The sequence below is a fragment of the Bison bison genome, unplaced genomic scaffold (assembly GCF_000754665.1).
Source record: "Bison bison bison isolate TAMUID 2011002044 unplaced genomic scaffold, Bison_UMD1.0 scf7180017864371, whole genome shotgun sequence".
Classification (NCBI taxonomy): domain Eukaryota; kingdom Metazoa; phylum Chordata; class Mammalia; order Artiodactyla; family Bovidae; genus Bison; species Bison bison.
The window spans coordinates 13,215,008-13,225,918 of NW_011494943.1; the positions used below are offsets into that span (position 1 = coordinate 13,215,008).

Here is a 10,911-nt window from a genome sequence, read left to right on the forward strand (position 1 = left end):
TGTTGGGTCATGGGGTGGATTCCCTCCTTGTTGGGACACAGGGTTGTTGTCGCTCCTCTGATGCCTCTCCTGGGAAGCAGTGGATGTCCTGGATCGTTGACTCTGATGGGGCAAGCTCTGTTCTGGGCCCTGATAGTGCATGGAGGCCAGGACCCTTGTCTGTCTCTGGAAGAGGACCCGGAGTGGAGAAGGGCACGCTGAGGTCAGGCCTCAGAGCTTCTCTGGACTTCCAGAGCAGGCCCCAGGGGAGCAGGGGGATTGTCATCTCTCTGGTTTCCTTTTGCTCGCAAGGAAGAAGAGATGAGCTGGTGGCACGGCCCTTTGTAGTCCAGTTCGGGTTTGATGTGGTGACATGCTGCGGGTACCTCCCCCAGGTGAGTGACACCAGCGCTTTGCCCGTATTTCCTAGTCGAGTCAACCATTTAGAAACAACCTCATTTTTGGTGAAATTTGGTAAACGGTCTTTGCTCCTTTTTTTTTTCTTTGCTAATGAAAGAGGTCGACATGGAGAGTGTCCACCTCACATGCTGCTGCTGCTGCTGCTGCTGCTAAGTCGCTTCAGTCATGTCTGACTCTGTGCGACCCCATAGACAGCAGCCCACCAGGCTCCCCTGTCCCTGGGATTCTCCAGGCAAGAGTACTGGAGTGGGTTGCCATTTCCTTCTTCAATGCATGAAAGTGAAAAGTGAAAGTGAAGTTGCTCAGTCGTGTCCGACTCTTAGCGACCCCATGGACTGCAGCCCACCAGGCCCCTCCATCCATGGGATTTGCCAGGCAAGAGTACTGGAGTGGGGTGCCATTGCCTTCTCCACCTCACATGCTAGGTCAGCTCAAAGGAGCCAGGAAGGACTAACAGGATGCTGGATACCAAGGGGGCTGAAAATAGAAAGTTAAACAGTGTTTGATTTTAAATTGGAGACTCCTAAAGGTAGTGCAATGGAAAGGAACTATAAGTTTGCATTTTATGATTTTGAGGTTGGCTGCCCTGGGGGTTTCAGCCCAGGGAGCCACACTTGGGGCAAGTGGGTAGGATGGTGGCCATGCCCCCCGAGGAGAAGCAAGCAGCTCCCTGGGAGGGCCGCACTGAGTAACCTACAGGGCACTGTCCACTTGGTTCAGATCTTGAGGTGTTGTGGGAGGTTGTCCAGGTGCCTGCTGTCCCTGCATGTCCTCCAGACCCCAGGCTGCCGGGTCAGCTCCCCTGCTTCACACCTGTCCCTGTAGTGGCGCCTCTGGGGGTCAGCCCTCCCAACCCTGGCTCTGGCACCTTCCCCTGAGCTCTGCTGTCACCCACACAGGTGAACGACTGGCAGCAGGACTGGGTCACTTTCTATGCCCGGCAGCGCATTCAGCCCCAGATGGACCTGGTAGAGCAGAGGTCTGGTGACAGGGAGGCCCGTGAGCTCTGGGCTGCTCTGCAGGTGAGTGTCCATCTCCCCGCGCCCTCCCTCCCAACCCCAACCTGTGCCCATCATGTCCTGCAGGTGCTGTGGCCAACGCAGCCACCTTGGTGTGGGTCAGGACAGGAGGTGGGTGTGTCTGTGTACCAACCAGGCACCGGGAGCCACACTCAAAAAAGCCCATGTGTCCCTCCCACACGCATTGATCACTTTGCTGAGGCTGCATTTACCCTGGCAGTTAAAGATCCCCGACCTGTTCCATGATCTGGACATCATCCCAGCCCTGCTCCACGGAGACCTCTGGGGAGGAAACGTAGCGGAGGATTCCTCTGGGCCCATCATCTTTGACCCTGCTTCCTTCTATGGCCACTCGGAGTATGAGCTGGCAATAGCTGGCATGTTTGGGGGCTTCAGTAGCGCCTTCTACTCCGCCTACCACAGCAAAATCCCCAAGGCTCCAGGCTTTGAGAAGCGCCTGAAGCTGTATCAGCTCTTCCACTACTTAAACCACTGGAATCACTTTGGATCCGGGTACAGAGGGTCCTCCCTCAGCATCATGAGGAATCTCGTCACCTGAGCTCGGGAGGGAGGCCGGAGTCCTGGTCCCTCGATCCTAACCGGACCCCTGTGGCCAGGCTCTCCTACCCTGGAATAGCTTCAGACCAATTTTCCCAGCCTCGTATATAAAGTATGTGACGTCTCAGGAGAAAGCTTTTCTCACCCTAAAGTTAGACTTCATAGCTGGATGCAGCTGCACTAGAAATTGGTGTGAACCAAGGGACCAGTGGAGGGTGGGCTGCATTTAACCTGCAGCTGCCCCAAAGGTAGAGAAGGGAGGTGGCCAGAGTGCCAGGCGCTGCCACCAAGGGCATCTTCCCTCCAGCTCCCCATCTCTGCAGGAGTGACTGGTATCCAGGGTAATGCTTCTTGGTGGGTCAGACTTGATTGTGACATGAAGGCATTGTCCTGGGAGCACCTCTTGATGACCAGTTCCAAACCAAATACACCCCCTTTCCTCTGTGCCGCCGCTGGACTGCTCATTTCTACAGCTTGTGAGCTGTCGTTCATCGGCACTGTAGAAACCGGTACTACAGCGGTGGTTTCCCTCCTTCAGTCTTGAAGTGGTGAGAAATGTTCACGAATGCCACTGATGCTAACAAATCCTTTTGCGTAAAAACTTGAATAAACTTCAAATGGCTTCAGTGATGTGTGAGACTGTATTTTCCTCATTTACGTTCTCTCCTGTGTATTGGTGCTGTTTGCCAGGAAACTCTCGTAATGTGACAATAAGTACAACTGTTGTTTCTTAAAAAAACACTTTTTTTTCTTGGCTTTGCTCAGTAAGAGAATAGCTCAGAGCTTCCAGATAAGGGCAGGTGTAGCCTGAGGACTTGCTGCTACCAGTTTAACTGCTGTTGTTGTCACCTTATGAGATTTGCTTAATGGTAAAGGGAGGTTGCGGAGAAGGCGATGGCACCCCACTCCAGTACTCTTGCCTGGCAAATCCCATTGACGGAGGAGCCTGGTGGGCTGCAGTCCATGGGGTCTAAAAGAGTCGGACACGACTGAGCGACTTCACTTTCACTTTTCACTTTCCTGCATTGGAGAAGGAAATGGCAACCCACTCCAGTATTCTTTCCTGGAGAATCCCAGGGACGGCGGAGCCTGGTGGGCTGCTGTCTCTGTGGTCGCACAGAGTCAGACACGACTGAAGCGACTTAGCAGCAGCAAAGGGAGGTTGAAAGTAACTCTCAAATTTCATTTCAAGGAAGAAGCCGATGGGTGGCCCCTACTAGTTCTGGCTTGGGCCTTGGAGGACACTGGTGTTAGAGGGGACAGTTTCTCATGACGAAGGTCCAAGGGGATACATCCATGTTTGCCCCTCGTCTGTTTTTTGTTTCTGGGTCAGGGCTCCTCAGTGGAATTCAGAAGTGGAACTAATGGCTTCAGAGTTTGGTTTTTGGGAGAGGATTGTGACTTCTTTTTTTTTGCTGCGTTGAGTCTCAGCTGCAGCACTCAGGATCTTTTCATTGTGTATGCTGGCTCAGTGGCCCCTTGGCAAGTGGGGTCTTGGTTCCCCAACCAGGGGTCGAACCTGCCTCCCCTGCATTGGAAGGAGGATTCTTAACCACTGGACCACCAGGGAAGTCCCAGTTACCTCTTTTAAAAAATCATTTTAATTGTTACTCTTTTTAAAATTAGTGTCATTTATTGATGTTTCTTCACTGTATTGGTGCAGTGGCATGAGAAAATACATAAATAAAATTTCTCCATGCACAAAGGGTGTCTGATTGACCGAAGATGACACGGGAAGAATGTGTTTTGGTCGGAGGACATTCCTCACTGTGCTCGGGGGCTGAGGTTGGCCCAGTAGGGCACCTGCAGTGAAACTTCCAAGCAAGATCGGGTGCCCCAGATCAGGCCCAGCCTGGGCCAGGAGGCGTGTTGGGGAGAAACCTGTCCCCTCCCTCCCCTCAGCAGGCATCCCTGGCTCCTTTTCTCCTCCTGGGGCCCCGGCCCTGAGCTGAGAAATCCCACCAGGTGGATGGGGGGATGGGGCTGTGCCTGGGGGTCCATCAGTGAGTTCCCACCACCCTGCAGTCCCCATGTGTCCCTCTCACTTGAGTGCTAGTTGTCCAGACTGTGACTTATAAGAGCTTGTAGTTGTCAAAAGTTTCAAACGTAGTAATTCCTAGACTATTGTTTGCCAGAATTTTAGCACCTTTACTATGACCTTGATGTGGCTTCCCTGGTGGCTCAGATGGTATAGGATCTGCTTGCATTGCAGGAGACCCAGGTTCAATCCCTAGGTTGGGAACATCCCTGGAGAAGGGAGTGGCTACCAGTATTCTTATTCTTGGCCTGGAGAATTCCATGGACAGAGAAGCCTGGTGGGCTACAGACCATGAAGTTGCAAAGAGTTGGACACAATTGAGTGACTTTCACTCTGACCTTGAGGAACCTGATGACTGTCTCCGTGGGAGGTTTACCCCCCCACCACCAGGTTTATCGTGATGGCATGTGTGCTGCTGTGTTCACACCTGTCATTATACAGACGTCGTTTCCCAGATGGTTTTGGTTCTGGCAGTAGCCAGACTTGAGTCTTCCTCAGAGAGAACATTCTGTGATGGAGACCTTTTGGGAGCTGCAACCCAGTGCTCCTCCTTCTCTGTGGTCTACTGGGGAGAAGCAGAAGGGTTAGCAGGCAGACACTGGTGGATGTGTGTTTGTTTAGTTAGAGGATCTTAAAGGAAGGGGCTCCATTTCATGTCCCTTGTTTCACACAAACCATCCAGTGGGTGGAAGCCCCAACTGGCATTGTGGGAGTCACTAGTGACAGGGAGGCATTCCTTCTGCTCCAGTGGACTTTCCTGCAGGCCACACTCCACCCTCCAGGTTCTAAGATGGGGAGGCAGCCTGGGGAAGGGACAGGACACGGGCCCCCTGACAAGGAGGATGGTGGACCCCTTCCAGGAGAGTCATCTTGGGGCTGTGCCGCAGGGAGCAGGTGCTTCTGCCCCACAGTGGCTCCCCCGCCATGTCCGCGCAACAGGACCGGGGATGAGAGCCAAGGCCAGAGCTTTGCTGGGGCGCCGCATCTTAGAGGGGCAGCCAGTCAGCGTGGTCAAGACAGGATGTTGGGGCATATCCCAGAGCTGTGGCAGGCACTCAGGTGACAATACTGTGGTGTTTCCCAGCTTTTGTGATGGTGCCAGTATCTGTCAGCGGTTTTTTTTGCTGTGCAGCATGCAGGATCTTGGTTCTCTCACCAGGGATCAGACCTGTGTCCCCGTGCAGTGCAAGCGTAGAGTGTTAACCACAGGACCACCAGGGAAGTCCCTTCTGTCAGCTTTTTAGACTGCACTTTGCTGTGGTAGTTTATTCTAAAATAACTATTTTGGCATCTCATTTTGTATTCATAAGTATGTAAATATTCCTATATAAAGGGTTGCCAAAATTATATAGACCTCAGGCCAAAGGCCACTGGCCTCTCCAGAGATACTGTTTGTGGAGTGTTCTGTTCCTTGAAGGCTCCTCTGTGCGTCTGAGGAGAGGGTGGCTCAAATGGATTGGGGTGGGGGAGGTTTTGAGAGGCGCGAGGGAGGTTTTGAGAGGCGCGAGTTCAAGGGGCAGGTGTGTGGCTGGCGTCCCTGCAGGGCGGCCTGCTGACCCCTTAAGGAAGGGGGAAATATGACTAGACCCTCAGGGGCTAGCTCTGGAGCTCCTGGATTCCTTGGTCACTGAGACAAGAGGAGAGGCCTGTGCCCTTTGGGGTGGTCGAGCACCTCAGGAGGCCAAGGGAGGTAGGAGCTGCCCCAGGTGCCCATGCAGGAGCTGTCTCTGGAACAGTGGCACTTACTTCTTACTGAAATAGGAATATTACATCAAAACATCTGGTTATCTGCTGCTATCAGGGCATCAGCTTTCCAGAAGGAAGTCTTCAGATAACAGAAGTTTAGCTTTCTACCCAAAGTTACTTACTTTGTATCCTTTTGATGAAAGTGGACCTGAAATATGGGCTTTTCTACCTTAAACAGAGGATGCCAGTGACCTTTACCACCTTCATGATCAGTCTTCATTGTCCATACCATCCCCCTGTGTGCCTAAAAATGTTTCAGGTCATTTGTTTATGTTAAGGGGCCTTAGCTAGCCGTGTGCCCAGTTTATGCACTTGACAGCATCTTGGGTGTGGGGTGCTGAGAGACCCCCTCCCCAGTTTATGGCATGTCATCACCATCATTAAGGTTTCACCTACAACTTTTCCCTTTGTCTCATTTACCACTTCCCTTTGTCCCCATATCCTTTCACCTTCCCCTCCTTCAGTTCTAACTTTCTGCTTCTGAAACATCATAAAATCATATAACTGGTGGCTTCCAGAACAGACTCGAGGCAAAGGCTGGAAGTCTCTTGGGAGTGAAGTGTGTGTCTTCAGGGCTTGGGTTTTGAGATCATTCTTGGGCTCATTCTCAGTTATTGCTCAGAGTATGAGCTGAGACAACAGAGAGAGAATGTTTGTAGAAGAGAGTCTGACCTGGGTGGGTATCCCTACTGTAAAAAGCTGGGATTCTGACAGGTCCTGTCTTGCTGTGCAAAGCCCCAGCTCAGATAAGTTGGTGGCCATGGAGGGCCCTGTCTACTGCTGTCCTGAGCCTCACGTCTTCAGGGTGTCAGAAAGACACTTGTAAATAATTGGGATTCTGTTATAGGATGATGTTATGGGATGTATTGGGCTTTCCTTGTGGCTCAACTGGTAAAGAATGAGCCTGCAATGTGGGAGACCTGGGTTCGATCCCTGGGTTGGGAAAATCCCCTGGAGAAGGGAAAGGCTACCCACCCCAGTATTCTGGCCTGGAGAATTTCATGGACTGTATAGTCCATGTGGTTGCAAAGAGTCAGACATGACTGAGTGACTTTCACTTTCACATGGGATGTATTCTGTCTGGGATTCAGAGGGAATCTGGGATATTACAGCCAAAATCAGGGAGGAAAATGCTCATTTAGAAAGAAGTTCAGTTTGTTCCAGAGAACAGTGCACCCAACTGCCAGAATAAAGTGCCACTTTGCTCCAAACAGACGTGAATCTAGCAAACGCTTAACCTGCATCACACAGGACTATATGTCTATGACGTCCTATTGGAGGAGTTAGGAACCGTCCTGGTGGACAGTCCTAGAAGCCTGGAGACCCTCCACTTCTGGTGTAATGGAAACCAAGCTGCGCTGGGGGCCAGGAGACCAGTGTGAGAGGGGACTCTTAAGTTTTACCTGAACTTTGACTCCTTCATTTCTAAAATGGGTTCAGCAGAAGACCCAAGTAGACATATCTCCAAAGAAGACATACAGATGGCCAACAGGCACATGAAAAGATGCTCGCTATTGGCTAATTGTTAGAGAAATGCAAATCAAAACAACAGTGAGGTACCTTCTCACACCAGACAGAATGGCCATCATTAAGTCTACAAATAACAAATGCTAAAGAGAATGTGGAGAAAAAGGAACCCTCCTACACTGTTGGTAGGAATGTAAATTGGTGCAGTCACTGTGGAGACCTGTATGGAGGTTTCTTAAAAAACTAAAAATAGAATTACCATGTGATCTAGCAGTCCCATGCCTGGGCAAAAACCTGGAAAAGGTGAAAACTAATTTGAAAAGATACATGTACCCCAATATTTGTAGTAGCACTCTTTACAATAGCCAAGACCTGGAAGCAATCTAAATGTCAATCAACAGATGAATGAATAAAGATGTGGTACCTGTATACAATGGAGTACTACTCAGCCATGAAAAAGAATGAACTAATGACCTTGCAACAGGATGGATGGACCTAGAGATTATCATACTTAAGTAAATCAGACAAAGACAAAATACTGTGTGATATCACTTACATGTGAAATTGAAAATAGGACAAATTAACTTACTTGTGAAACAGACATAAACAAATTTATGGTTACCAAAGAGGAAAAAGGATAGGAGGAGATAAGAGTTTGGAATTAGCAGATTCAAGCAACTATCTGTAAAGTAAGTAAACAACAAGGTCCTATTGTATAGCACAGGAAACTATCTTAATATCCCATAATAAACCATGATGGAAAAGAATATGAAACAAATATATAAATATAACTGAATCACTTTGCTGTACAGCAGAAATTAACATCTATTAACTATATTTCAGTAGAATATAAAAATAATATAAAAAAATTAAAAAGTAAAGGGACTTCCTTGGTGATCCAGTGGCAAAGACTCTGTGTTCCCAAAGCAGGGGACCTGGGTTGAATCGCTGGCCAGGGAACTAGATCCCAAATACTGCAGTGAAGATCAAAGGTACCCCCATGCTGCAACTAAGACCTGGTACAGTCAAATTAAATATATAAATAAATATTAAAAAAAATACAGTGGGCCCAGGTAGCAATACCCAAGGGGTTATTGGAGATTAACTCCTTGGTGGGTACCTTGCCTGTAAGCACTGCTCAGCCTGTCTAGCCTGTCTCCCAGGGTGGGGTGAGTGGGCAATTTGCTCTGTCCTCCTCCTCATGGTCTCCTAGTAAACATTTTTTTTAAGCCACGCCATACTCTTTGTGGTATTTTAGTTCCCTGAACAGGGATCGAAGCTGCCCCCGTCAGGGGAAGCACAGAGTCCTAACCACTGGGCTGCCAGGGAATTCCTGGTCTTCCAGGGAAATTGCTTCCAAAAGTCCCTTTTGTGAGAACTAGTCTCCTGGCTGGGGTTTCCTCTTAGGCAGAAATATGTGGATATACTGAGAGTTGTTCAGACACAGTGATCAGGGATCAGAGTGGTAGGGAACTGTGGAGGGCATGGAACAGCCGCCTCATCACAGCCATCTCTGAATTCTGAAGTGACATCAGAATTCCCCTCCCTTTCCCAGAGTCTGGGTGAGGGGCATGAACCCAGAACACTTCATTGGAGGCCAGGATAGTGGTCTAGCCTCGATACCTGGACGGCGTCCACCGGCCCTGCTGGCAGCCAGGCCTCAGGACCCCAACCCCTGTCCCAGCTGCCTGATTTCAGAATGGACTGTTCAGAATGACAGCACCCAAGGGCCGGTGCTGTCAGCTGCCTCCTTGGTGCTGCTTTTCTAAATAGCATTACACCCCCCCGCCCCGAGCCTTCCCCCACGTGGAGTGGCAGGACACATTCGGTTGTGGGCTCCGTTCTCCTCAGTGCCGTTGGACTTGGTATTCATGGTAAGGGTCTGGATGAGCAGGACAGTCGCTCCTCTGCCTAGGGACCCCAGTATCTTGGCCCGGCCCACCACCATGATCCACACCCCAGACACCTTTCCTGAGGACTCTTGCAGCAGCTCCTTAAGTTTGGGCTACACCTGGGGCTGAGAGGTGCCTTCTGCACCTTTGCAGCCATCATTCTGGTTTTCGGGGAACCAGTAGCACAAGGAGACTGGCTGAAGTGAGTCAGGGGCTGCTTGGATGTGCCTGAGTCACATCTCCCATTTGAGTTTCCGACCATAAACCAAAGGTGTGGAAGGAGGGTGGGCTGGTTTGCAGTGTCAGAGTGGTTTCCTAAACACCTGTCTTTGTGCTGAGGGGTCTGCTTTCAGACCCAGGCTGCTCAGATGGGAGCTGGGAGGCCTGGGGGGTAGCCCCAGTGCCTGGGTTGGGGACCAGTAAGATGGTTTGCCCCTGCCTGGCTGCCACCTGGCATGTTCAGACCCTGCTTGGGCAAACTGTGGCCACGGCCCAGAATGGGGCTCAGTCAAGTCCAGCGTCTCCCCCAAAAGGGGGCAAGAGGGTGTTGGAGGGCAGAGCTCACAGGCACTTGACCCCAGCAACCTTGGGACTGGGTTTAGACCAAAGATTTGGAATTCCAAAAGAACAGAGAAAACAATGGAAATCATAAAGAGAACAGAAGAAGCTGAAGGCAACCTCATAGGGGTGTAGGACCTAAGTTTCCATCCTGAAAGGGCTCACCTGCCCTGCCCAGAGGAGACTCACCCTGGCCACCTCCCTGAGGAATTGTCAGGTACTGGTGATAGAGGACGGAAGGACCTCCAGAGAGACAGAACAATGTCCACACAGAGAATAAGAATCAAAATGGCTTCCAGCTTCTCAATGGCATAAGAGCTGGAAAGAGAGGTTGCAGAGCCATCTCAGTGATGCAAGAACAGCCCGGAGTTCCTTACCCAGCAGGACTGCTCATCAAGAATAAAGACATCTGCAGAAGTGCCAGAGCTCAGCTCTGCTGTCAGATTCCTTCTCAAGATGCGATAGGAGATTGGACTTAACCAGGATGAGAGGAAGAGCTGGGAGGAAGGGGACTGTCAAGGGGGAAGTCAGGCCCTTCCTGCAGATGCTACACAATCTCCTGCCCACCTGCTCTTGGGCCTGTGTGTGCAAGGGCATGTGTATGCGTTTATGCATGCCTGTGTGCAAAGACATGTGCATAGGGCGCATGTGTGTTTTGAAGCTCCCTTCCCAGGGCAGCTGGCTTCTGTAATCAGGAGTCCCACTCAGGGTGGGGTCAGTTGCCCATGGTTCTGGTGGGGTATCAGAACCACAAGGGCACATTCTATCTCTGATGGGCACCAGGTGCCCTAATGAGAAAGCCCAGTGCCAGCAACTGGTGTCACCAGGCATGCCTGGGGCCTGGCATGACATGGTGGAGACCCCCAGCCTTCTACAGAGCCTGTGAGACCAAGTTAGGCCTGGGACCTGCATCCCAGGGACCGCAATCTCCCCTGGACTGTCCTGGGTATGGCTGGGTGGGAGGAGCCTGGGCCAAGGCCCCGGCAGGGTTCAGGGAACCTCAGTGCGGGGAGGTCAGGCCCTACAGAGCCCTGGGCAAATCCCCAGCAGGTCCAGGCTCAAGAACTGTGGACACACGGGAGGGCACCGCCCCCAAGTCTGTCCCCCATCAGAGAACCCCGCCCTTCTCCCCCAGGGCTAGGACCACCGCGCTTGGCCCTCCGGTGCGAGACAAGGAACGCTTGCCCGGCCTGACAGCACCCCGCCCTCACACCCCACCCCTCCCCGCCGGAGG

The 10,911-nt window shown here is 51.3% G+C and overlaps 1 protein-coding gene across 1 annotated transcript in view; it reads left to right on the forward strand.

Annotated features, from left to right (window-relative positions):
• The window catches only part of FN3KRP (fructosamine 3 kinase related protein), an 8,171-nt gene extending 5,569 nt beyond the window's left edge, over window positions 1-2,602 (forward strand). The window contains 3 exon segments of the mRNA XM_010856394.1: window positions 292-374; window positions 1,299-1,421; window positions 1,639-2,602. Coding sequence (XP_010854696.1) covers window positions 292-374; window positions 1,299-1,421; window positions 1,639-1,977 — 545 coding nt within the window. The 3' untranslated portion in view covers window positions 1,978-2,602.
• Window positions 2,603-10,911: the final 8,309 nt, after the last annotated feature.